The sequence below is a fragment of the Schistocerca piceifrons genome, chromosome 10, assembly GCF_021461385.2.
Source record: "Schistocerca piceifrons isolate TAMUIC-IGC-003096 chromosome 10, iqSchPice1.1, whole genome shotgun sequence".
NCBI lineage: Eukaryota > Metazoa > Arthropoda > Insecta > Orthoptera > Acrididae > Schistocerca > Schistocerca piceifrons.
The window spans coordinates 145,320,037-145,345,800 of NC_060147.1; the positions used below are offsets into that span (position 1 = coordinate 145,320,037).

Here is a 25,764-nt window from a genome sequence, read left to right on the forward strand (position 1 = left end):
AAACACGATCAGGTAATACTGCCAGGGAAGTAGCGATCTAACAAGCTACGGTAGGAATAAGCATGGGGAAAACCCGGTACGTCCTTTTCTCGTGATTTAGAGATACCACCAAAAGCCTAAAAATGTGTCGCTGATCTCACTCCCTGCCCCCCTCCCCCCCTCGTCTTGTCAGCAGTGTCCAGTTTGGATTTGTCCGGTTTTGCATTCTATTTTGTCTGTAAGGTGAGGTTTTTATCTAACTGGATGGGAAAATTCTAAAGAAAAACCTGTTTTTATAGCAATTAAAAAATGGTATCATTAGAAACAGTATATACATTCCGAGAGATAAAAAATGTAGAAAGAATGTTTTAACGATCCTATGGAAGTGAGCAATATCATGTGGTTAACACGCGCAGTCATGAGAATATTGCGTCTCCACTCACCTGACAACTGAAATTTCTTTTAGAACTTCAAAACTACTTTTCGTGTTCTACAGCTTAGGAGCAGCTGGCAAACACTCGGGCTTCTAACGTGTGCCGATGAACGAGCGGGATAAAGAACTCCCAAAACAGCGCGAGAGGGTAATCACAAAGAAATCCGCCAACGATCCACTGTGCACAGCTGACTGCGCAAGTCGTCAAAAACAAACTTAAATGTTGACAAGGATAGGAGGTGGCTGATTCCACACGCCACTATGTAACCTCGTCTTTATACAGGATGTTCAGGGTATGGCAGGAAAAAGTAAAAATGGGCTTTAAAACGCATACCTTAAGAGCTATGAGCAATTATTGATCTTTACACTGTGAAGCAAATGTCGTCTACTGCACGCTCTTTGTTTATCACATTTTGGTGTTAGTACGGAGCAAAACGAGAACTAATGTCCAGAGAACATGTGCGCTAAAATGCAGCTATGAGCGCTTACTTATCTTCGCTACTCTGAAACAAACTCTCTATGATCAAGTGCTCACGACTGTTAGGGTATGCGTTTTGGAGCACACGTTTATTGGACTTTTTCCCTCGTTTTAATCCTTACCACCACTTCCAAAATATGGAAAGCAAAGGGCTTGTAGAAGAAGACATTCGACTGTATCCAAGATCAAGACTTGGCCATAGCTCTTACGGCACGCGTTTTAGAGTCCATGTTTACTTTTGTTCCGAATGATTATTCCTGTCATATCTTTGAATTTTGACGATCACTTCTGAAACACCCTGTACGAACCGTCTTCCACTCATTTAATAATGAAAACGGCACCAGCTGTTTTTTGACGCTTAGGACAAAGTGTTCAGAGAATTTATTCTTTTTTTAAAGTGCATTTGTTTACACAGATGTTTGCTGTGTGATATTCTGGCCCTCTCGCGTCTTTTTGAAGTTAGACTGTAATCGGAAATCTTTGTGTGTTTTAAATGCTAATGTTAGAAATGGTATTTCTGTTTGGCTACTGACAGGTACTTCCAATTGCAGTCTTAAGTTCAAAACACGCAAGAGAGGCAGAAAATCAGACATGCAAACATGTTCGAGTAAATAAGTGCACTTTAAAATGAGAATTAACTCCCGAAACGCGTTGTGCTAAGCATCAAAAAATTAGTAGCTGGTGCAGTTTTCATAATTAAATCACCAACAACACAGTTGCAAGGTTTCGTGAATCATGTAATACGACGAACGAAATTACATCTTCCACTCGTATGCAGTCTGCTGAAAATGTGTGAACATTCCGAGCGCACAGCAGGCATCAGCAGTGGGCCGCATTAATTGAAAGTATTTGCCGCGATTACGGCGGGAGCGGCGGAGTGTGTGACGACCAGAGAATGTGTGTCCACCCCTGGGGCCGCAGTCCAGCCCCTACACACAGACGCCCCTCCTCACCTTGGGCTGGAACACCCCCCCCCCCCACTCTCCCCCTCTGCGCCCCTCTTTTTTCTGCTCTCTCTCTCTCTCTCTCTCTCTCTCTCTCTCTCTCTCTCTCTCTCTCTCACGCAGGCGGGCGCGCGCGCACTGTCCGAAATTCCCGCTACTTTCCTATAAATAAACGGACAACCACCAAATTACTTTAAATTTTATGAGATCTTGTTTACAGACGTTACACATTGCGTTCTCACTGCACGACTGCCCTTCTCCACCCCTTTTGCACAAACTCGTTTCTTACATATAAATTACTACTACGCACAACGTCGGATACATTACGCGATTAAAAAGCGCCGAAAACGCGTTAAAATCGAACCTTATGACAAATCAAGTACCAGGTAACCTCGAATTTTATTCGAATTCGTCACTCGCTAAACACTGTGCTAATTCATTTCGATACGATTTCGAGCAATAAAGTAATCTGCCAGCCGCACTACTATGAAACCTGGGCAACAAAGGAGCCAAGTACACGGCACGGGAAGAGCGAATTCTCTTTTTGTCGAATTTGGTTTCGCGTCTTGAGCTTTTAAGTAATGTAGTCGGTTGTGGCAAACTACGTTTGATATTGCCTGCAGTGGATTAGAACTGATGATACATTTCAGCGAAGAACGACATTCTTCAGGATGCGACTCTAGTATTCTTTTGAAAATTGTTTCAATAGCTGCACAAGAATGGCGACGTCCCACGAAATACGTGAAACGTGAAGGGAGCCGCATCGCCGACCACACGCAAGGAGTGGAGCACAGTGGCCCTGCGACGCGTTTTCCAGCTGACTTCCGGCTACATGTATCACCTAGCAATGCGCCTCAACATTCGTTCACCAACACCACTTACTATTTGGACTAACTGAGGTAAGGAAGAAAGTTTGTGAGAAAGATATGGAAAAGCATCTCTTTTAGAATAGACCACTGAACAAAACGGCTGGAACGAAATCGTGGAAGGATGGGAAATGTGGACGACATATAGGTCTGGACGAAGAGGCACAAGTGGGAGGATCCCGTCCTACGACAGAAAAGCCATACACAGGTGTAGGAAAATCACGTACTGTCCTCGAACGTCTGAGAAGGAATACTGGTCGATTTGTCGATTGATTCGGGCGAGGAGACCAAACAGCGAGGCCATCGGTCCTACGATCTACGATGGGAGAAATCGAGCGATGAACAGAACAGCTCAGTCCAATAAAGGGGAAGGGATAACGTGCAAACAGAGGGAAAAGGGGCGTCAGGGCAGCAGGAATAGGAAAGAACAGGAGGGGAAGAGTGTGGAAATGGTGAGAGCAGGGGTGCCCCAGAAACGCTATGTGCGGTGGGGAACCGCCACCCATACCGTCCCATTATTACGATAGAATGGCAAAACCAGGGTAAGACGACACGTGTGAAGGGGAAAGAAAGCAGACAAAATGTAGGTAACCTGGAAAGTATGGAGGGAAGGTCAAGGTCAAGGCCATCACCAACGCCTACGCTGAGGGACTCAAATGGCACAGGAAAAGTCAAGGGCGTATACCTGAGAGTACAAACCACTTTTGTTAAAAAAGTGAGGACAGGCGTAACCGTGCGAGGGCCGTCCACTAACACCCGAGACGAGGAAGGTGGGAGGGCAGGGCCACAAGGCAGGGGCAGTTCAGTAAAATATGGATCAACTACTGAGGGGCCCGCTCAACCTAGTATGCCAAACTGCCGCCAGCAGGGACAGAAAGTGGGAGGCTCCCTAGTTCATTGGACAGGGGGCAGCCACCCGAGAGTCCGCCCACGACCGAGCTCCACAACAGATTTGGCGTAAAGCCTCGAGTCCGCCCCCCTGAGGGGGTAACTGACCGCCCCTCATCCAGATGGTCAAGTTCGCTACCCAGGATACCCAAGTGGCTAGGAAACCGAAGGAAGTAAATCAAACAAGCACTATCACCGAGATCAGTGAAAAGGTCGTGGACGGCAGAGACCAAACTGTGGTGGGGGAAAGACAACACCGAGCGATAGTCCGAAGTCCATACGTGACAATACTCGATGTGAGGGAGGACTTTAATGAAACAGATGGCTCAATAGATCACTTCCGCACGTGACAGGAAAGAGATGGTGTTTCGTGACAACAGAAGATGAAGGCACACCCCACATGGTCAATGGATTTAGAACCATTGGTGTAGAAAATAATGGCATCCTGAAACTCCCTTAAGAGCATTCGGAGCGATGGAGACGTTCAGATACCAGGAGAGATCCATCTAAATCCGTGGCCGGCGAACTGGGGAGGGGGGGTCGGGTGAGAACATGGCGATGAGTTCAAGAAGAGGCAATGGCAGTCACGGTGGAAAGAAGCAAGGCGGAGTCGAAGTGGTAAATGTAGCCCAGGACGGGCAGCGGGTGGGCGTCGGCCCGAAGCCGCAGAAAGAATGCAAGGCGCGTTAACTAAGAGGCTGTGCCAGTGTGAAAGGCACCAGTGGCAAAACGGGCACCACGATGGTGAGCGGGGTCCGCGACAAGCAGCGTGTTAGTGGCAGCTGATCCGTAGACCGGACGAGACAGAACCAATACAGGGTAAGGGCAGAGGAAACGTAAACACTCCGTGGCGCAAGAGATGTGGGCGAGGAAGCAAAAAGCCAACTTTCAGATGACTGATACGGGACAACCGAGTAAGCTTGTTGTGAACATGAAGACCCAAGAAACGGAACTGGGGGACCAGGCTCCGGGTCAGGGTGGACGTTAGTATCGCGAAAAATGCACCATCCTCGACTTAAGGGGAGAGAACTGAAAAACCGTGCAAGAGTGACCACGTGGAAGCGCACTGGATGGCACTATGCCATTCCGCAGTGGGCGCTAGCCCGAATACAGAGTCGTCCACATACCGACGGTCTGGCAGATGTCAAAACTCCATTAACAGCAATTAGAAAAAGGACACTCAACACGGAGCCCAGTGGAACGCCATATTCCTGTTTCTCACAGCTGAGAACAGAGCCAACCCAGACTCCGCGACGGGTGAAACAGGAACTGGCGAATAAAAATCGGCAGGAGGACCCAAAGACCAAATTCGTAGGTCTTACGAAGATCTAAGAAAACTCCGACAAGATTGCGGCGCTGATAGAAAAAGCCTGCCGATCTGCAGTTTCCAACTGAAGCAAATGACCGATCAGAGACCGTGCCTCCCGAAAGCTGTATCGATAAGAAGACAAGAGATCTAAAGATTACGACGACAAAATGTGTAATTATGCAGGAGGTGAGTATCGTACGCGACAGTCTGCACTTCCACGTGGCACAGTTCCACATCACTGCGCCTACTTCAAAAGTTAGCTTCCTTTCCCTTCCTGCCAGCAGCGGGATAACGTTTTGTAAACACTGAGTGCACACCACCTAGCTACGATCGAAATTTCACCTTTGTCTCTTATTGCCACACAATACGAGCGAGCGAATGGTTCTTTCCTTTGGTGGTAATTTTTCGGAGTCGTCAGAAGTCCTCTTAGGTGACTGCTGCTAAAGCACACCGTCGTCCGATTTTACAATAATCGGACAAAGATCTCGAACCGAGGCACGCGTCCTTCGGCAGGTCGGTACCCCACGAGCCTCTAATAACATTTATCTGGCCGGGATTTACTGATAAACGACAAACTGACGAAGCTTGCGTTTTCGACATATCGACAGGCAACGGTGGGAACAACTTTCAAAAACAGTCGAAACAGCAAAACTTTTATATTTAGGCTACTGCTTTTATATACAAGAGGGCGTGAGTAGTACCATAAACAAAACTGGTTTCAGTTCAAATGAAACTACTTACAGCCGAGTTTGACAGTTGCAGTGGACTGGGCGCCGGCCTACGTCACACAGTAAGGTAGTGCGATTTTGTAAACGTGTCCGCGGCAACGCTTCAGTGCTTCCGCAGCCCAGTATGCGGCTAGTGTTTTCGTCTGCAGCCACAGTTGAAAGCTGACAGCGCTGAGAGCTCTCCGGGATTATCTTACGTCGTCTCTACTACAGTGACGATGTTAACTGTACTACTAATACTGCCCATTTCCAAAATAGCGACCCAAATATGTCCCTCATTGCAGGAAAAAAAGTACTCTCACATCCGTGCCGCCGATCTAAAATGGATAACAGTAATCCAGAAAGTTTTGCAACGAAACGAAAAAGTGAGTTAACGACTTGGGAGTTAGAAGGGTTCCAAAAGAAGTAAACATACTGATAACGTACAAATATTACCAAACTGCGAAGGAAACCGGTCATCACCGTAGCTCACGGTCACAGGATTTTACCCTCAGTGGGCATTCGTAATGAAGACATTCACAGTAAATCAAGTTACTGAAAGATAAGATCAGACAAATGTAGTTTCACTTCAATGACGGAGTTATCGCGGACTTTCGAAACATTCTCGTCCTCTGTGGCCAATTGCAAGAACCGTTTTACGTAAAATGGGCTAGCACACGAATATACGTAACATAAATGCTTAGTACTTGCGAGATCCCAATGGAAATAACTCGTATAAAGACTTCTGAGAAAATGCTGATATTGCAGTACGAAAACATTGTTACTGCAAAAAAAAAAAAAAAAAAAAAAAATGGCAATTTCAAGAAGTACTATATCCGCTATATTGTTAACAGGGTTATTCGCTTTGCAGTTTGAACAAAATGTTGCAATACGGTAGAATAATTCGAGTCCTGTGTATGCATGACGTGTCTGGGAACAGGTGGCTTCGGCGTGTCGACTTGCACAGTTTCCTCACCTGCGTGTAGCACCAGTTCTCGGCGACGGGCGTGTTGACCTCTGGCGGCGGCGGGCTGGGCACGCGGGACACGGCCATGGCGGCGGCGGCGGCGGCGACGGCGGCCGAGCTCACCCGCGCCGGCTGCGGAGAGCACTCACTCACCACCGGCGGCCTGCAACAACAACAACAACAACGCCGCCTCAGACAAGCGAACGGCGCGCCGCCCGCAGCGCCCCTAGTGGCGCCGTTTCGCAAACATTACACAAGTAACTCAAGTTATGCTCAGTGTACAATGACAAATTAGAGTCCTTTCCCAAAATACACAGTTACAATTCACACGAACGTGAGTAATTTTACTATTTTGGCATTGTCACAAGCGAGGTGTTTGTATCTACGAGTTAACTGAAAATAATGACCACAGTAATCGGAGACTGTAATGCGTAGCAGAATTTACGTTCGTATATACTACGAAAGGCGAACATACATTTCGAAAATAGACCTCTGAACTATCGTCGAGTAGAGGAGAACGGTATATATTAGGAATAAAACACTACAACGGTAATAACAGAGAAATTTGTTTAGTCACATCGAGGCGCCAGAAACCGGAACACTATTTAAAAAATCGCAATAAAATCGAGGAGCACGTGCCCCACCTAACGAACACCGCCTATACTACTGCGTTAATTAGTTTTTTCGTGACATATCAAATGTCGTGAGGAGAAAAAGGCAACTTCTGTCGGGAATTAAGTAAACGCTACAAAGAGCTGCTGTAAGGGCCCGAAAAGATTACATAGAATCCGGTTTATAATGTAAAGACATTCCACCAACTGAAAACTTTGTCAGCCGTACCGTGTTGCTCAACAATACACGGGCCGAGCAGACGAACTTTGAAGTTTAGAAACATATGAAGAACACTATGACGAGTGAGAAAATAATTGCCAGCGATACACGTGCACATTACCTACGTTATTTGCCTTCCCCCCCCCCCCTTCCCATGAATTTACGATCAACTGTCGCAAATGTTCCTCAAACAATTACTCGCTTTCACGGCACACTTCACTTTCTGCAATACGGGACTAATACAGCCCGCTAATTGGCTTCTACAGAAGCGTTAAGACCCCAGGCAATTTATTATGGCTCTTCTATTATATTCGGTCACACACACACACACACACACACACACACACACACACACACACACACCTCTTAGACACTATCATTCGACAGTCGTAAAAGATTCAAAATAATATTTGCCAACTCACTCGGAAGCACAAGAAAGGGCAGAGGACGAGGAAACTGTGATCACTCTTCTCCCCCTGGAGGTTCTCGTGCGGTATCTCCTTGGCATGCCGCGCACATCTGTGGCCGTAACGCCCAACTTCACACGAGAAACTGAACAAATGAAACGCGTCTTTCTTAGAACATCGCTGCAACAAACTGTCTCTTATTCCGATGGTATTTTTTCGATCAGAAAACGATTGCATCTGAGAAGTCTCTAGTTATTTAAATGCAAATGGCAATTTTACTTTAAGTATACAATTAGTTTGACAAGTTTACGAAATTTACCGGCTATCGCTGTCCACAGATACGGATGACGCAGACTGTGATTCAGATGTTTTCCACCGATCGTTACATTCTAACCTCCAACGATCGTTCTCATCCCAAACAAGATAAACCGAAGGATTAAACTCCTTGCATAAAATGGAAATATTTAATAACCAAAATGAAAAATGCTCTTATTGTTGCACAAAAAAGGCGAATATGCCTTGGGTAGAGTTAATGATGTAAGAGGACGAACTAGCTTTTCGACTTATGTCAGCTTCAAAGACATTTAAAACATCTTGATATCGCGGCTTTTTACAAGTTAGTATTAGAACTCGTATCGTGTCAACTAAAGCAACATTATATTGGTATGTCGTATAACATAACACGTGCCATCGCATCATCCAACGCAGCATTTGTCATGTCGTGCAATATGACAGTGTGTCAAAGTCTACCGTATCTTCCTTCGCCGCCGGCGTTATCGTTGTTACCGTGAGACACCGTTATATCAAGAGGAAAGGCGCGTCGATCTTAGAGCGTGAGATATGATGACCTTAAGCCATAGACAACACACAACGGTCACGGTAGCACCTGATTCCAGAATAGCTGCAGTAGTTAAGATCTACGAACTATCCCCTGTTGACCAGGTCCCCAAAACTTAACTCGTAACGAGATCCCTTCGAAGCAAATTGTCATAACGATCGTCTATAAAGGCTTCGTACAACGAGAAGAAATGTTACAGTTTATGGAATAATAACAGATACGACCAAACTGTCTTGTCTCTTCTGCTTTATTTAACATAACTTCGTTCACAGTTTCATTTCGCATTCACCACTCATTCACCGAAACCCTTTGATGAACAGTTTTGGTTGCTTGACACCAACAGTCAATGATAATGATACAGCTTTTCTCCTTTTTATAAATTGGAGCCAGCTCTCCGTGATATAATAAAAAAAAACCGGTCTCAATACCGCGTCCCTCGTGAGATGCGAATAGACTTATCCGGGAATTGACCGCCCTGTAGGTGTACTCAATTTAATGACCACACTTCGCTGTCCGCTATTTCGCGTAACTGAATGTCCATTTGTTAGTCTCACTATACACTGTAGCTATTTAAAATTCGTCCCTGTATTTTTCACAACGCACAATTAGGAGTTCTTTACTTGTTTTTTTTTTTCTAAGAGTAAACGAAAAAAAAGACGCCGTATCATCGGCTTAGTTGATATAAAGCAAAACACCTCAATATGCCCAATTTTACCTGTTCTTATAGGATCGGCTACCTTACTCATTAATTTACTACATATTATTTCCAGTAACGCTAAACAGGTATCGCCGTTATATTTTAATTGTATTCAAAAGCATGTTACTACTATTATGACCGACCAAATCGTAACAAATCGCGCGGCGTGCGTTTTTAACGATAACTTTACGCTATTCAAGTTCCGTTACAGCTATCTTGACTCGTAATGTTACAAAAGTTTAGGATGCATGCGTACCGATTCCAGGATACTTGCTATTATAAATGCATAGCATTCTCTAGATACACAAATTTGTATCTGTTCTTACACTCGTCAGCACGTGTAACAGGGAGTGGGTTCAAGATAGCTTACTGTACCGTGGAAGTAGTGTTAAGTCGCAAAAAAAAAAAGTGCGAATATGTCAAATTTTGATTTAAATGTCTTTGCAGCTGCCAGATAAGTCGAATAACTAATGCCCTTCTTTTACACTCCTAACTGTGGCCCAGGACATGTTCAACTTTTTTGTGCTACGATACGAGCATTTTTTCTTTCTGGTTCCCCACTTTTCCTCTACCACAATTTTGACATTAAGCCGCCATAGCTTGGCAACCGATGTAGATGTTTGACGATGACGGATTCGGTATAGTTGTGGTTTTTTTCTGTCTTCTGAACCATGTTGCTTAGGAATATATCGTGGAAGACCAGAAGTTCACCTACTAACAGTATATACTGGTACTACGGTTCTTTTAGTTCGCCTGCTTTATGCAATTTATTTTAACAGGGAGAGAACTGTCGTTATAAAGTGAAGAATTGCGCGGAAAAGGTGACTGAAAAATAGTTTAAAACCTGGGATTGGATGGCTAGAGGAATAACATCGGCTATAACCAGTTCAGCTTATGTAAATATGTGAACGAGAGACGTTGTCAAAATGTAATATGTAGCCCGACAGTATGCCTTGTGGAAGAGTTATTACGTTAAAGAAATACGGTCTGTAGTGAGGCTGCAGACAGATTTCGACACATCGAGTACAATAAAAATGAACTGTTGGAGCTGGCCTACTGCTGCGACAGGTTAAGTGAGTGCGCTACCCACTGATACGGCCCACGAACAGGTTGCAGTTCAATCACTGTTCCTTGAATACAACTACGCTTATTAATAAACTTATTTACTTTTGCCTTTTAATCTATTAGTGTGGCAATATTAAATGTGAAAGGAAAAAAAGATGTATCGCTTAGGCGTAGTAAAGTTTCGCTGTTCGTACAGCAAATCTGCAGCATCAGGCATGACTCCTTTACTACTAACTCAATTCACAACACAGTTTGCCGACAGCAACCCCGTACAACACTGAATTCACCTGCAAAGTTACATCATTGTAGGAGAGAGTTCTGGAGATATGACGTTTTATACACGTGAGTTCGATTCTTTAAAAAAAAACCGGGGGTCTTAGTTTACTCGTTGTAACTAGTCAGTTACACTCTGAACGCCGTTCTGCGATGCCAACTGCCATTTTGAAGGCGAAAGAGCCCCAATGAGAACTACTTAAACACACAGACTGTGTGTGTGATATGGGTCCTGTGCATGCGCTCCGAGACGTGCTCAGGAGATTCTTTACCACTCTGATGTTGATAGTTGAGAAATCAGGTTTCGGAAGGATTTAAGAGCTTCCTGATGTGATGAAATCGCTCTCCGTGCATTTATTTGTTTGACGTAAGGCATGAAACTAAGGTCGCTAAGCGCAACATATCGGGCGAATATGGTTAATGGGACGTTAAGTCGGAGATTTACTCATTAAAATAGTCAACTTTTGACGTGCCGTGGCATCGTGATGATGACTGGTGCGACGTTTACTGTTGCTTTATCCCGAGTTCATCGGATTTCGCTGTTCACCACTAATTGTTATCTGTTTCTCCGATCCTTTAAACTCTAAAGGAAGGCTCGCGAAATGAACGCTGCAACAAAAGAAGCAAGTCGTCCGCATGGTTTTTTTTTGTGCCCGGTGCGTCCCTCCTGCTCATTTTTCAGCTTGTCTCCTGTTACGTGGTTGTATACGAATTTCGCATTTTCTCGGTGGAATTTTTTTGAGCATTTCCGTACTCGAGCTGGCGTAAGGCCGCTTTTCACTTTCGGTCAGGTCGTTCGGAGTCAGTCTTCTTCACGGCTAAGCCTTCCTGCAGCTTTGGAGGCACTCCTAGAACTGCGGTACCCGGAGCGACGCGAGCTGGTGACCGCTTTCTGGGCAGTCCAGACACAGAGGTCGCGGCACTCTTTAGTCGCTCGCAAAGCAAGCGTCGCCAACGACTTGCCGTCTGCGTTGCCACGCAGTCCGAGTAGCGACCTGTCATCGAACACGCCTCCTTACTTGAAAAACTGACGAGGAGGCTGTGAATGCTAGCTTCGTACGGGAAGTGGGAAACATCCCATTCTGTAGAACTACTCGTTTCGAGGGTACTGCACGATGGACTTGTCAGAGAAAGCGCGGTGTAAAATGGGGAAAGAAGTTCTCAAGACATCTATTGTTTAAAATAAAATTACCAGTAAGCCGATGGAAGCAAATTTACAAATAAAAAAAGAAAGTGAAACCAAACCAGGAGTGTACTTTCGCGTTGCAGCGGTTGTGCCGTTGTGTAAAATTACACTGTAGTACGCGAACTAACGTTGAAAACTGAAGAAAAGCCACAAATCCCCCATTCTTACAAACGCAGTGATCCCATACACATTTTTTGTATGTATCAATCTTACGAGGACCGAGGTTTCAAAATAAAAGTACTCGACAACAGGTTGAAATAAGGGATCTATTTTGTATCGATTCGCGTAATTTAACTAGTCAACATGAAATGGATGTTCAATTTCAGTAGCGCACTTGCCACGGAAGAAGCGCATGCGCGATTACAATTAACAGGTGAAGGGTAAATAATTTCCCGATGCATTTGCCCGTGAATTAGGCATTTTAAGCTGCCTGCATGGCTACCGGCCTCGTCCCTCTGACCTCTGCCTGCTACAGACGCGCCCGCCAGCTAGGTGACTCGGGTCGCCTGCTCGTTGCGTTCCTTTTCAGTCGCTCCACGCGCGGTCCGCCTGAGATTTGTAGGAAGAATAACACTCCCGGCAAAGAAGTGGGTCTTAAGCAGATTATTCGGCCGATTATTGAATACTGTTCATCAATGTGTGACGCTCACCAGGCAAGGCTGATAGAGAATACAGAGGAGATCCGACGGTCGTCACGTGTGTGTTACGGAGACGCCGCACAAACTCCAGTCGCGGACGCTGAAGAGAGGCGTTAATTTTCACCGAGTTGCCGTAGGCCTACTACTGAAATTCAGTGAGAGCAGTTTCCGCGAAGAGTTGGACAACATTTTACCAATTAAGTTCAGTTTGGTTGTACAAAACAAACGTGTACAGAGACAGAAAAAATACTTATTGTACAAAAATCTAGAACTGTTATACTACTATTCTACATAGCTTCCGAAATTTTGTAGGCACTTGTCACAGAGTGGCACAAGTTTTTGTATGCCTTCTTCATAGAAGGTTGCCGCCTGTGTATTCAACCGTGTGGTAGTATGTTCTTTCAGCTCGTCGTCATTGAAGTGTCGAACACCGAGGACAGACTTCAGGTGTAAGAAGAGATGAAAGTCGCTAGCAGCGAGGTCCGGACTGTACGCAGGATGATCAAACGCGTCCCTGTGAAATTCCCGTATCAGTTGTTTGGTCACATTCGCCGTGTCAGGTAGGGCACTATCGTGGGAAAAAAAAACACCTTTTGGGAGTAATCCTCGGCGCTTGTTCTGTATTGCGCGGCGCTATTTCTTAATGGTCTCGCATTAACCGAGTGCATTGATTTTTTGGTCTAGCGGTAAGAAATCAATCGGCAAAACGCCTTTTCTGTCTCAAAAAACGGTGCACGTGACTTTTCGAGTTGTCAAGATTTGCTTAGGCTTAACCTTCGTTGGGGATGAAGTGTGCCTCCATTCCATCGATTGCCGTTTCGTTTCAGCGGTGTCGTACGATACCCAAGTTTCATCCCCCGTGACTATCCGAGAAAGAAAACCATCTCCTTCTTCCTTGTAGCGTACCAACAACTGAAGTGCACTGCCCATCCGTTGTTTTTTGTGTCGTTCAGTAAGAATTTTGGGTACACAACGTGAGCAAAGTTTCCGAAATTTCAGTTTTTCAGTAACAATTTCACGAATTAGTGATCGTGAGATTTGCGGAACTTCCGTAGCAAGGGCATTAATTGTAAACTTACGGTCGTGCTTAATTTAATCTTCAGTTGTGTGAATCAGTTCATCAGTAACCAAAGACGGGCGTCCACTTCGTTCTTCACCGTGCACTCGATCACGTCCATCGTCGAACAGTCTGGCCCATCTTCTAACCACTGAATCACTCGTAGCATTTTGTCCGTAAACCTCGCAGATTTGCCGACGAATTTCCTTTGGTTTAACTTTCTTTGCATTTAGGAAACGAATCACAGATCCGATTTAACAGGCGGCGGCATTGTGAATTACGGCTGACATTATAAAGAAGCACTACGAAGCACACGTCGGCGGCAGCGATCTGAAAATGGCGTGCGTGTCTTCTGCTAGAGTCAGAGTCAGTGCCGCGCATGCTCGGAGCTGCGATCGTGGCGCCGCCGCGGATAGAAATAGAAACGGAACTTGCTTTTTGAACGACCCTCGTAGTTGCTCCCAGTAACTTTTCGCGGAAAGATAACGACGAGAAAATTGGAAAAATTAGAGCTACTACAGAGCAATATTTTTTTTTCCCAGGACGGAGGGGAGGGGGTGGAGCAGTGAGTGCAGCCGAAAGCAGCCTCCACCCACCTGAGCCCGGTAGGCGCAACTTGCTCAAAGGCAGCCTCGCTCCGATGCTTCTACTACCCATTTGGATGCGCTTCATTTTATTTACTAAAATTTCACTACGAAATGGTATCCACTTCGAAATTATACCTCCGTAATTAACAACGATAGTGGTGAAGAGAAAGACACCATATGGCTGGTAGCAAATACGTGTCCCGGCGCTCGTTTAAAACTCACAACTCTGGTAGCGGTGGTGCAAACGATCTAGAGGGAGAGCGCTACGAATTCTAGCTGCTACTACAGAAATTATTTAATTAGACCGAAGAGTATCATACACTGGATCGTTAACTCCAGATTTCAAACAAACTGCAAAGTCGAGGTACTATAGTAAAACAACGGTAAAAGATTAGCTATTGATCGACGTGTAAAATGAGATCAAGACTATTGTCGAATTAACCCTGTTCTGTGTCTGTCTGTGATGCCTACCATTAACCGACCAACGTTGTTGCGGGAGAGGTAGAGCGTATTTTATGAACTTAGTTGCCACAAGTTCGTCCTGGCATGGAAGTAGAGACGAGACTGGGGCCACGAGTGTGTAGTGAAGCAGACTGGGTCTCGAGAGAAATTCAAACCCAGGTATTTGTACGTCCTCAGTCGCCTTCCAGTTCCATTTAAATCATTAACTTGGTACTGCGAGTTCAACTTGAGGGAAGCAGATCCAAACGTTAGAAGATTTAAACATCGAGCATCAGCAGCTTTAGATATAGGCAGAGAGAGAGAGAGAGAGAGAGAGAGAGAGAGAGAGAGATCTTGCAAAAAATGGCGCTACGTCACTGGCGCCTTTCGCTGCAGATACTAAGAACAGCCGAGGGTCTAGTGACGCCTAGTAACGGGTGCGAAACACAGCAGCTGCACGAGCGTGCTGCCAGCTGCCCGAGAGGATAAGGACCGAAATGGTAACAGGAAACGGCATCAGGAAACGGAACACTAGAAGTTGTAGATTAGTTTCGGTACTGGGTAGCAAAGTAACTGACGGGCGAAGCTCAAAGTGAACGAGATAAAAAATGCAGATCGCAAGTAACAGAAGCGTTTCTAAGAAAGACAAATTTGTTAACACGTAGCAGAAGCTAAACGTGTATACAGCGTACAAGGGGAGAAGAGAAGGCTGTGGAGATAAGGAAGAATGGTGGAGGCTAGAGTGTAACAGCGGATAACAGCACTGTACCGATTTGTGTAGAAGAGAAGGATTTCAGGGGCGGTGTGTTGGAGGTAAAAGACTACAGAGGGGGGCGTACGGCCGGAAACGTGAAGCGCGTTGGAGTGGACGTTCAAAATGGTTCAAATGGCTCTGAGCACTATGGGACTTAACTGCTGAGGTCATTACTCCCCTAGAACTTAGAACTACTTAAACCTAACTAACCTAAGGACATCACACACATCCATGCTCGAGGCAGGATTCGAACCTGCGACCGTAGCGGTCACGCGGTTCCAGACTGTAGCGCCTAGAACCGCACGGCCACCGCGGCCGGCAGAGTGGATGTAGTGACGCACGGGCGGGGGGGGGGGGGGGGGGGAGAGAGGCTCGCACTGGGCACATTCGCGTGGAGAGCTGCTGGAAACCAGCCTGCCGGCCGACTGGCGGACACGGCGGCGCGTGGGGGGGCTCGTGAGGGGCGGTGCTTGCAAGGGACAAGGGACGGCCACACGTGTTCATACTTTGTGACGGCTGATCGACCGTCGCCACAAGGCACTGCCGCGTGACGTAACAAAACCTGGGAGGCCGCACCTGCACGTGTAGGCCTCTGCAGTGGCTCAGCGCCTGTGTTCAGTGCAGCAGCCCCCTCCCCTCCTGCTAGTGCAGCCTTTGTTCACGACCGTGCCTCGATGTTGACGGGACACACACCGCGGAACGGTAGTCTCCTCACAAACCAGTACACACCAGCGGTAACAGAGAGACGTATGTAACTTTGACGACTGCCAACATAATGTGAAGTAGCCTGAGAGCAGATAATACTTCCACTGGCAGTTGAAAATGGCAGGCTAGTGATTAAACCGTTTCTTTTTGACGAACAGCTGAGTGACGCGAGGCGACATACCGCACGCCTCGCCAGCGCTCACAGCTGTCTCCGCCACCAGGAGGCGGCCGTTTAAAAATAACCTGCCGCCGCCGCCGCCGCCGCCTCCTGATTGGTTCGCCTCGCGCCTCGCGCCGCGCTGCTGCCAGGTGCGGACGGCCGCGCAGGGTCCGCCTGCACCCACCCACACACACACACACACACACACTCCGCAACCCACCTAGTGGCGTGCGGGGCAGAGGGTACTTCCGGCACCGCGGTCCCCTTCTTTCCTCTTCCAAACGCGTACGGAGCGTGGAATCAGCGACTGCCATCAAACCTTTATCTCGGCTCTTAACTCCTCCGATTTTCATTTGGCGGTCATTTTGCGAGACTTATACATGTGCAGGCAAATATGTGGAAAGACCAAAATATAGTGAGTAACTTGGGTCGTTTCAATTACACTTATTTTAAATATAGGACACGGACATAAAAATAATACTGGTCGCTACAGCTGCGTATCCCATTGGTAAACGACGCCGTTCCTCGGGCTCTGGTTATCAGGTCGGAATGGGCCTCGGCTGTGCGCCGACATCGCGAGAACGCCCACCAGGAGGCGGGCAGGCCGCTCCCACACAGTGGCCGGCCCTGCGCAGCCGCCGATGACCTGGGCGCAGCCCAATGGCCCCCGAGCTCCTGAAAATACACGGAGCACTTTCCCGACCGCGACAGGCGCCTGCAACGTACAGAGAACATCGGCCACGTGCTGCACGTCGTGGAACACAACACGCTAGGCCAGCCTCTGCATTGATGCTGAAAAACAGAGTTATCTCGCCGTTTCTATATTTTTGTCCACCCCGGAGGAAGTAACGAGACAGACGAATAAATTCTTTGTAATTGCGATCGCCCTTGTTGATAATCTTGCACCTTACGTGCAGAGAAATAGCTGGACACTTACAACAGTTACTCAACTTAGTATTTTTACTGGTGCATAAATTCAGTTCTTACAAGCACGTGTTAAGTTTAGAGCTGTACTTGTATTCAAATTATCTTAAATAATTTTTGAACCCGTTTGTTCGACGTAATTACGCGACACAGAAGACAAATTCATCACTACCTTGGGCTCCGAACGCAGTCCGCGCGTTGTCTGATGGCGGTCAGGTCGAGCAAAGCAGCGTGCCGTCCCCTCTGTATGGCCGTAATGACAACGTGCGAGTTTATTAGCCTCGATATACCAGAACGACCTGGGAAAGGAGCTACAACGGTCTCAAACGTGTCACCAATCTCAATCCCTGCCAGTATTCATAAAAAGACAGTGTTGCCACAAATTTCTCCAAGTGAAATTCCGTGATATTTCCCCGATTTCCAGACCAGTTTTAGCATTTTTCCCCTGACAAAAAAAATCTGTATTTCTAAACATGTGAGCAAAAATCTAGAGTACTAACATCAACATCTTTTGTAATGAACTGTTTTTAGATGGAGAAGGCAAGCCAAAAGGTATAAACGTTTCTTTGGACCACTGATATTTTATTCCAATAAAGTGAAACACATTTCGTGACGAAAATGCGCATTTCATTAGAGTCGCAAGACGGATTTAAAATATCTACACCGATGTCAGAAAAAAGGAAACCTCTTGAAACGTGGGGACTTTAGGTGACTGCCAATGAAATGTTGGTTCTACTCTCTTCGTACAGGTTGTGTGTTACAGGTGTAATGTGGTTTGTAGTACATGGCGTACAAACTGCCAGCGAGTGCCACAATTTTATCCTCCTTCTCGTCCATACTTTATTACATGTAAACTACTTCTGAATTGTCAAAACGTACTGGAATAGATAAAATGTCTATAAAACGGCGCACCGTACAAAGTACTTGCGCAATTCGTGAAACCCGCCGCCCGCGCCCTCTGGATCCCCGCAGTCCTGAGTCCACGAATGAACCGTGAAAAATGCGCCGCATTACGCCGGCCCGCGCGCAGATCCGAGGCGCAAAGCGCGCACGTTACTGGGAGGCGGCGGCCTTCAGACGGGCGCGCGCGACCCGCTAGAGACACCCGCACAAGTGGCCTGTGGTGGCGGTGGCGGTGGCGGTGGCGGTGCACTGCTGTGGCCAGCTACTCACGTGTCACAGGCACAGTGCCGACGGAGCGAGGCCCACGCAAATGCTCTGCGAATGAATACTGACGAGGATAGGCAGCAACTGTCAATACAGGTGGTGAGAGGACACACACACACACACACACACACACACACACACACACACACACACACACACAATTATTGAGAGACAACTCGTGCACAGTGTGTCACCACTCTCTGAGAATCAGATCCAAACAAACCACTCCTGCCTCTCGCACGCAGCCAACGATGATGCACGACATCTCAGTAAACAAATCATTTCATCTACTGAGACACAAATCAGATATCTCCAAACTCTTTTTTTCCTTCAAATTTCCACGATTTCCCCGACACATCTGAAATTCCCTGACATTCCCCAATTTCCAGAATTCGTGGCAACCCTGATTTAGCACAATACGTACTGTTTTAATCGAAGCAAAAGTAACACATAAGGGGCATTTGCGAAATATAAAACAACGGTTGTAACGTGGGAATCTCATTGTAATCGTACTTTCATACTCACTCTCAAGCCGCAGTAATTAGGTTCGTTTCCTTCATGTCTATTATAGGAGCCCGAAAGCTATCACCCGTCAGGCAGTAAGACAATGTGAACATTCGCTGTACATTAAACGAATAGCAGTAAGCCTTGTTCCGTGTTAGAAGTGGCCCTGAAAAAGTGATCGAGTCTAATTTCGTGCACCCTCGTTTTGAACTGTCCCCGGGACGGCTACGTCGTTAGTCCCAGGCGGGACACGCCAGTGTAAGTGGAGACCGCTAACAGCTAACGTACGAAAATACGCCCGGTTAATGTAACTGTCGTGGACTGTGCTAGCCGTAGTAGCACTGCTGCATAGGCAATGTCAGTCAGTCACAGTGAACCGTGTGAAGGAGACTGCATTCTGCTTCTCACTGTTAGTTGCGACATTTAGGTAAATTCCGGAAAGCAGTTGTGCGTAGCAGCTGAGCGTGTGCCGTCCACGTGTATCCAGCGTATCAGTGAACTGTACGGGAGACAGCACTTTCTGGTTTTGCATAATCATATCAACGTAAACTGACGACTTGCAGTTTTAACATGTCTGTGGATACGTCCACAGAATTAGTTCGAAGTTGAACAAATTTCACCAACGTTACCGATAACGCTTAAGTAAGTATATAAGAAACCCCTGCATTTTAGGTTGAACTAGTTGTCAAAATAAATGGAAATTAGCGCGGACGGACACACACACACACACACACACACACACACACACACACACACACAGTTAGCCCCAAACACTTGCACGGGGCGCGGCGCGGCTCGGCTCGGCTCGCTAGCTGTGCGCCCTGTCGAGACTTGTGACAGGAAGCAGGCAGGCCGGCCACCACCGTCGCCTCCCGACCCCACCACGTGACGCGCCTGCGGGCGGCCCTCGACGCAGGAGCGCGACACACACCGCCTGCTGCCGCGTATCCGACGCCACACACACGAATCGCCGTCGTTACGCCACCGGATTAGAAGCGAAGCTTTCCCGATGCCCGGAAACTCCGACGTATAGTGCAGAGTGGTGAGACAGTGCGAAGCGTGCAGTGGCTGCGCGCGGTACCTGCAGTAGAAGTCCTGCTGGCCGTCCATGCCGCCTCTCTGGAAGGAGACTGCGGCGCGCCTCGGGCCGCCCCACACGTGTGCGTGTGCGTGCGTGTGCGTGTGCGTGAGCGCGCCCGCCTGCGTGGGGGCTCCCGCCAGGGGTGTCACAACCCTGACGGCCGCGCCCTTGCACGCCTCCTCCTGCCCGCAGCCGCCGACTCGCCGAGCCCCGACGTTAGCACCGACGTCACAGAACGCGAAAGAGGCGGGGTGCGGCAAGGGGCAGCCGGCAGCACGGACGCGACGGGCGAGAGGAGAGACTCGGAATGGAGAAGGGAGCAGACGCAGCCTCGCTGCCCGCCGCTGGCCTCGCAGCCGGGCTCCTCACCTCGGCGTCCACTGCGCGGCAGGAGGCGCCGCGAACTGCCGTACTGTGGCCAACGTTAACAGCTTCCCCATCCAATTCCGTTCCTTTTGTTCGCAGCACCTTTTCATTTAAGACTACGTCCTACGTGAGCGACAGAAGCGACCGACAGCGCGCGACAGCTTCGCGGGAGAAAACGAGCTACGAAAGCGTCCTAGGCCGCCCACGTCCGTGTTCCTACTCGTCCGCTATCACTGGCGACGTTTCAGACCAAACGTACGCGAATCTCCTCGCTTTCCAGCGCGCGCGACAGCCACAGCTACGAGTCTTCTCCAGCTGATTGCGTCAGCTGCTACGAAATACACTGAACAGCCACACAAAGTGCTACAGGCATCCGTATTCAAATACAGACGCGTGTAAACAGGCAGAATACGGCGCTGCAGTCGGCAACGGCTATACAAGTGTCTGGCGCAGTTGTCAGATCGGTCACTGCTGCTACAATGGCAGGTTATCGAGATTTAATTGAGTCTGAACGTGGTGTTATAGTCGACGCACGTGCGTCGGGACACTGCATCTGCGAGGTTGCGATAAAGTGCGGATTTTGCCGTACTGTACCGTGAGTATCAAGAATGCGGTAAAACATCGAATCTCCGACATAACTGCGGCCGGAAAAAAGATCCTGCGAGAACGGCACCGACGACGACTGAAGAGAATCGTTCGACGTGACAGAAGAGCAAAACCCTTTCGCGAATTGCTGCAGATTTCCGTGCCCGGCCATCGACAAGTGTCAGCGTGGGATCCATTCGACAAAACATCATCGATATGGACTTTCGGAGCCGAAGGCCCACTCCTGTACCCCCGATGACTGCACGACACAAAGCTTTACGACTCGCCTGCGTCCGATGACTGGAAACGTGTGCCCTGGTCGGACGATTCTCGTTTCAAACTGTACCGAGCGGATGGAGGTGTACGGCTACGGAGACAACCCAACGAATCCGCGGACCCTGCGTGTCAGTAGGGGATTGTTCAGGCTGGGGGAGACTTACGTAAGCATCCTGTCTGATCACCTGCATCCGTTCGTGTGCACTGTGCAGCATTCAGACCGACCTGGGCAATTCCAGCAGGACAATCCGACATCCGATACCTCCAGAATTACTGAGTCTATACACTTCCGCTGGCCACCAAAAGCCCCAGGAATGAAGATTTTTGAGCATATCTGGAATGCAACGTGCTGTTCAGAAGATATCTCCACCGCCTCGTACTCTTTGGGGTTAATGGACAGCGCTGCAGGATTCACGGCGTCAAATCCCTCAGACACACGGCTTCGGAGTCCACGCCGCGTCGTGTTGCGGCAGTGCTGCGTCCTCGCAGGGGCCCCACACGATAGCAGCCCAGGGTAGCTCTTTCTTTGGCTTTTCAGTGTACTTATTGGTGTAGAATTTGGTTCCAGTTAATTTTAGGTAATGCGTATCTGCGTGTTTAAATTTGGTTGGCTCTTGGCGAAAGTTAATTACTGATCGCCATAGAACTCAACACCTGATCTGAGTGTTCACCTAGTGCTGGAAGTAAGAACAATGTGTGTTGTGTGTGACGGTAGGGCCGTGCCGGCTCTGATCTTGGCGGTGCGGCGTTTCGCCGGTGCCGTTAACTACTCGGGTTGCTGTTGGTGTGTCGCGGACTGAGGTCTTCAGTCGAGGTGTCTGGGGGGGGTGAGGGGCTGGCGGCCGGTAACTCGTGGACTTTGGGGGAGTGCAGGGTTCTGGCGCGGGGTAGGCAAAGCTGGTCGTGTGACGCGTGCCACGGCGGGGGCTCGCCGTTTAAGCGGCAACAAGCAGCTGGACTTGTTTGGTGGAGTTAGAGCGCTGAGGCGGTTAAGGCGTGTTTGCCAAGCCCGAGGCTATTGCTCTTCACATCTCTCTAACTATTCGTTTAAACAGTCGAGTGTTATTACTACTTCTCAGCGCGGTAAGTTGAAGACCGGTTACTTATCAATAGAGACTGGCTAACGTAACGTTGATCCACAGTGATCAGCTACTAGACTTGTTGCGAAATTTGGGTGCTCGTTCCTCGTTGGCTGTGACAGCCGTCTGCTGTGACTCTCGGCTTACTGTGAATTTTGGGCAGTTGTGTATTTATTGAAGGTAGCGTCCGACTTTCTGCTGGTGTGTACCAGTTGGAAATACACTCCTGGAAATTGAAATAAGAACACCGTGAATTCATTGTCCCAGGAAGGGGAAACTTTATTGACACATTCCTGGGGTCAGATACATCACATGATCACACTGACAGAACCACAGGCACATAGACACAGGCAACAGAGCATGCACAATGTCGGCACTAGTACAGTGTATATCCACCTTTCGCAGCAATGCAAGCTGCTATTCTCCCATGGAGACGATCGTAGAGATGCTGGATGTAGTCCTGTGGAACGGCTTGCCATGCCATTTCCACCTGGCGCCTCAGTTGGACCAGCGTTCGTGCTGGACGTGCAGACCGCGTGAGTCGACGCTTCATCCAGTCCCCAACATGCTCAATGGGGGACAGATCCGGAGATCATGCTGGCCAGGGTAGTTGACTTACACCTTCTAGAGCACGTTGGGTGGCACGGGATACATGCGGACGTGCATTGTCCTGTTGGAACAGCAAGTTCCCTTGCCGGTCTAGGAATGGTAGAACGATGGGTTCGATGACGGTTTGGATGTACCGTGCACTATTCAGTGTCCCCTCGACGATCACCAGTGGTGTACGGCCAGTGTAGGAGATCGCTCCCCACACCATGATGCCGGGTGTTGGCCCTGTGTGCCTCGGTCGTATGCAGTCCTGATTGTGGCGCTCACCTGCACGGCGCCAAACACGCATACGACCATCACTGGCACCAAGGCAGAAGCGACTCTCATCGCTGAAGACGACACGTCTCCATTCGTCCCTCCATTCACGCCTGTCGCGACACCACTGGAGGCGGGCTGCACGATGTTGGGGCGTGAGCGGAAGACGGCCTAACGGTGTGCGGGACCGTAGCCCAGCTTCATGGAGACGGTTGTGAATGGTCCTCGCCGATACCCCAGGAGCAACAGTGTCCCTAATTTGCTGGGAAGTGGCGGTGTGGTCCCCTACGGCACTGCGTAGGATCCTACGGTCTTGGCGTGCATCCGTGCGTCGCTGCGGTCCGGTCCCAGGTCGACGGGCACGTGCACCTTCCGCCGACCACTGGCGACAACATCGATGTACTGTGGAGACCGCACGCCCCACGTGTTGAGCAATTCGGCGGTACGTCCACCCGGCCTCCCGCATGCCCACTATACGCCCTCGCTCAAAGTCCGTCAACTGCACATACGGTTCACGTCCACGCTGTCGCGGCATGCTACCAGTGTTAAAGACTGCGATGGAGCTCCGTATGCCACGGCAAACTGGCTGACACTGACGGCGGCGGTGCACAAATGCTGCGCAGCTAGCGCCATTCGACGGCCAACAGCGCGGTTCCTGGTGTGTCCGCTGTGCCGTGCGTGTGATCATTGCTTGTACAGCCCTCTCGCAGTGTCCGGAGCAAGTATGGTGGGTCTGACACACCGGTGTCAATGTGTTCTTTTTTCCATTTCCAGGAGTGTAGATTCCAATTGCATGTACTTGGAACTTGTCGTGAATTTTGGGCGGCTCTATATTTATTAAAAGTTGTTGTTAATCTTTGCTTGGAATATGCGGGTGGGGATTTGTATTTAAGTTTTATAACTTGCCAGTTTGCCTGTTTCGAGGGACGCTGTATTTTATTGGTTAAGGGATTTTTTTAAATTAAGTGTTATAGATTGCTAAGCGGCCTTCCAACAGCTGCACTCAGTGGCGCGTCTTGTGATGTTTCCTGTATTTGCAGGAATGTTGTCCAAGTGTGTAACGTTTAACTAGGCTTGCAGATTGTTAGTACATTTAATGGCTGTTATTGTAATTCATTTGGTTGGTAACACTGTTTGTTGAATCTGCTTGCAGCCACGCCCAGTTGGTGTGGGTTTTTTTTTTCGGGGGGGGGGGGGGGGGGTGGAGGCTGTGTAGTTTCGATTTTTATGTACTGTTGTTAATGGTACAATTGTTACATCTGGTCTTTAAGAACGAAGACTGATCAAGTTCTGGTTAGAATTATGATTATTTTAATAAGTTTTTAAATTGTACTGATAATGTTGTTGTTAAGTAATAAATTGTATTACGTGAAGCAAATGACGAGACACTTACGTTAGCTCATGCTGGTCATTCTTACACTGCATCGACATAGTGAGTGCGTTCAGTGGCGTGTCACATTTTCAAAGCTCCTAAGCTGTCGGTCCCCAATGTTTATCTGTGGTGCGTGGCGCTTTCCAGAGAAACAGTTAAGTTTTTACATTTGAGTACAACAGTGCCTGCTGTTAAAAAGCAACGCCCGTCACTCTGGTGCCAGGGTATGGTACGTTTTGGCCAGTGGTTTGCACCACAGAAGATCCTATGTGTGTGCTCGTCCAGAACAGAGCATCCGTATTTCGTCAGAGTCCTAGTTGTGGGGGGAGGTACGGCAGTTGGGGTGAGAGCAGGCTGCCCTGGGGCACAGGGAGGGAGGGAGGGAGGGAGGGAGGGAGGGAGGGAGGGAGCAGAGCGGCCGTGCACCGGCGCCGCCTCCGCGCTCTACACGACACACGCCTCGTGTGCGCCACGCTACCGGCCAGCAGAGGAGAGGAGAGGACAGGACAGGACAGGAGACGGCACCGAGTTCACCGGCACCGTGCCAGGCGGCCGAGGAGGTACAGTCGGGAGGGCGGCCATTCCCACAGCCCTACGGATTCGGGACCGCCGACATTTGCCCGAACGGCTGGGGACGAACGCCGCGACGGTTTCCGTGGCAGCGCGTAGAATCGGAGGAGCGATCCTGCCGGCTCACACGGACGTCCGGCGACACTCAGCCGTACCCCCATGTCTCCCACTGCCGGTGGCGGTACACCACCTAGAGTAGTCTCCGTCCCTCAAACACGTAGCATAGCAGCAGGTGTGAAAATACTTGCGCCGACAACAGTGACGAGGTGGCCCGCACAGTTTCCCTACAGGAAACCGTCTGAAAAGAATCCCTGTGACTGCGACCGTCCTCCGGCCACGATCTAATCTGGTAACCAGAGGTGTAGAGGTTTGTGTTCCGGGGTGTCGCCGTGATTTGCACGTGAATGCCGCACGCACAGCGCGGCGCAGCGCAGCTCCTTCCCGGACGGCCGACAATGCGGCGGAGCCTTTGTCCGCGGCGGGCCGACGTCGCACTAAAACACACCGGTCGGCCAGCCTGTACGTGCCGCTCCTCCCCTGCCAGCCTTTTGTTTCCCCGGCGCGAGCCACACCTGTACGGAGGACACGGGTCTGCCGGTTCCTCCGAAACGTGTGGGTCGCGTCGAGTCTCGGTAACCGGATCTCCATGGGGAGGCAATATTACACAGCAGTAGCGCCCACAGCCACGCAATCAGTCCAAATGTACATGTACATGTATCATCCGCAGGACGCGTTACTTTTGCGGTTGAAGGGAAGACGACAGTAT

The 25,764-nt window shown here is 48.8% G+C and overlaps 1 protein-coding gene across 3 annotated transcripts in view; it reads right to left on the bottom strand.

Annotated features, from left to right (window-relative positions):
* Window positions 1–25,764, bottom strand: part of LOC124718802 (protein roadkill) — a 319,005-nt gene that overhangs the window by 56,490 nt on the left and 236,751 nt on the right. For all 3 annotated transcript variants that reach the window (XM_047244415.1, XM_047244416.1, XM_047244414.1), the window contains one exon: window positions 6,581–6,734. In XM_047244415.1, the coding sequence (XP_047100371.1) occupies window positions 6,581–6,734 (154 nt within the window). The remainder of the gene's footprint in view (window positions 1–6,580; window positions 6,735–25,764) is intronic.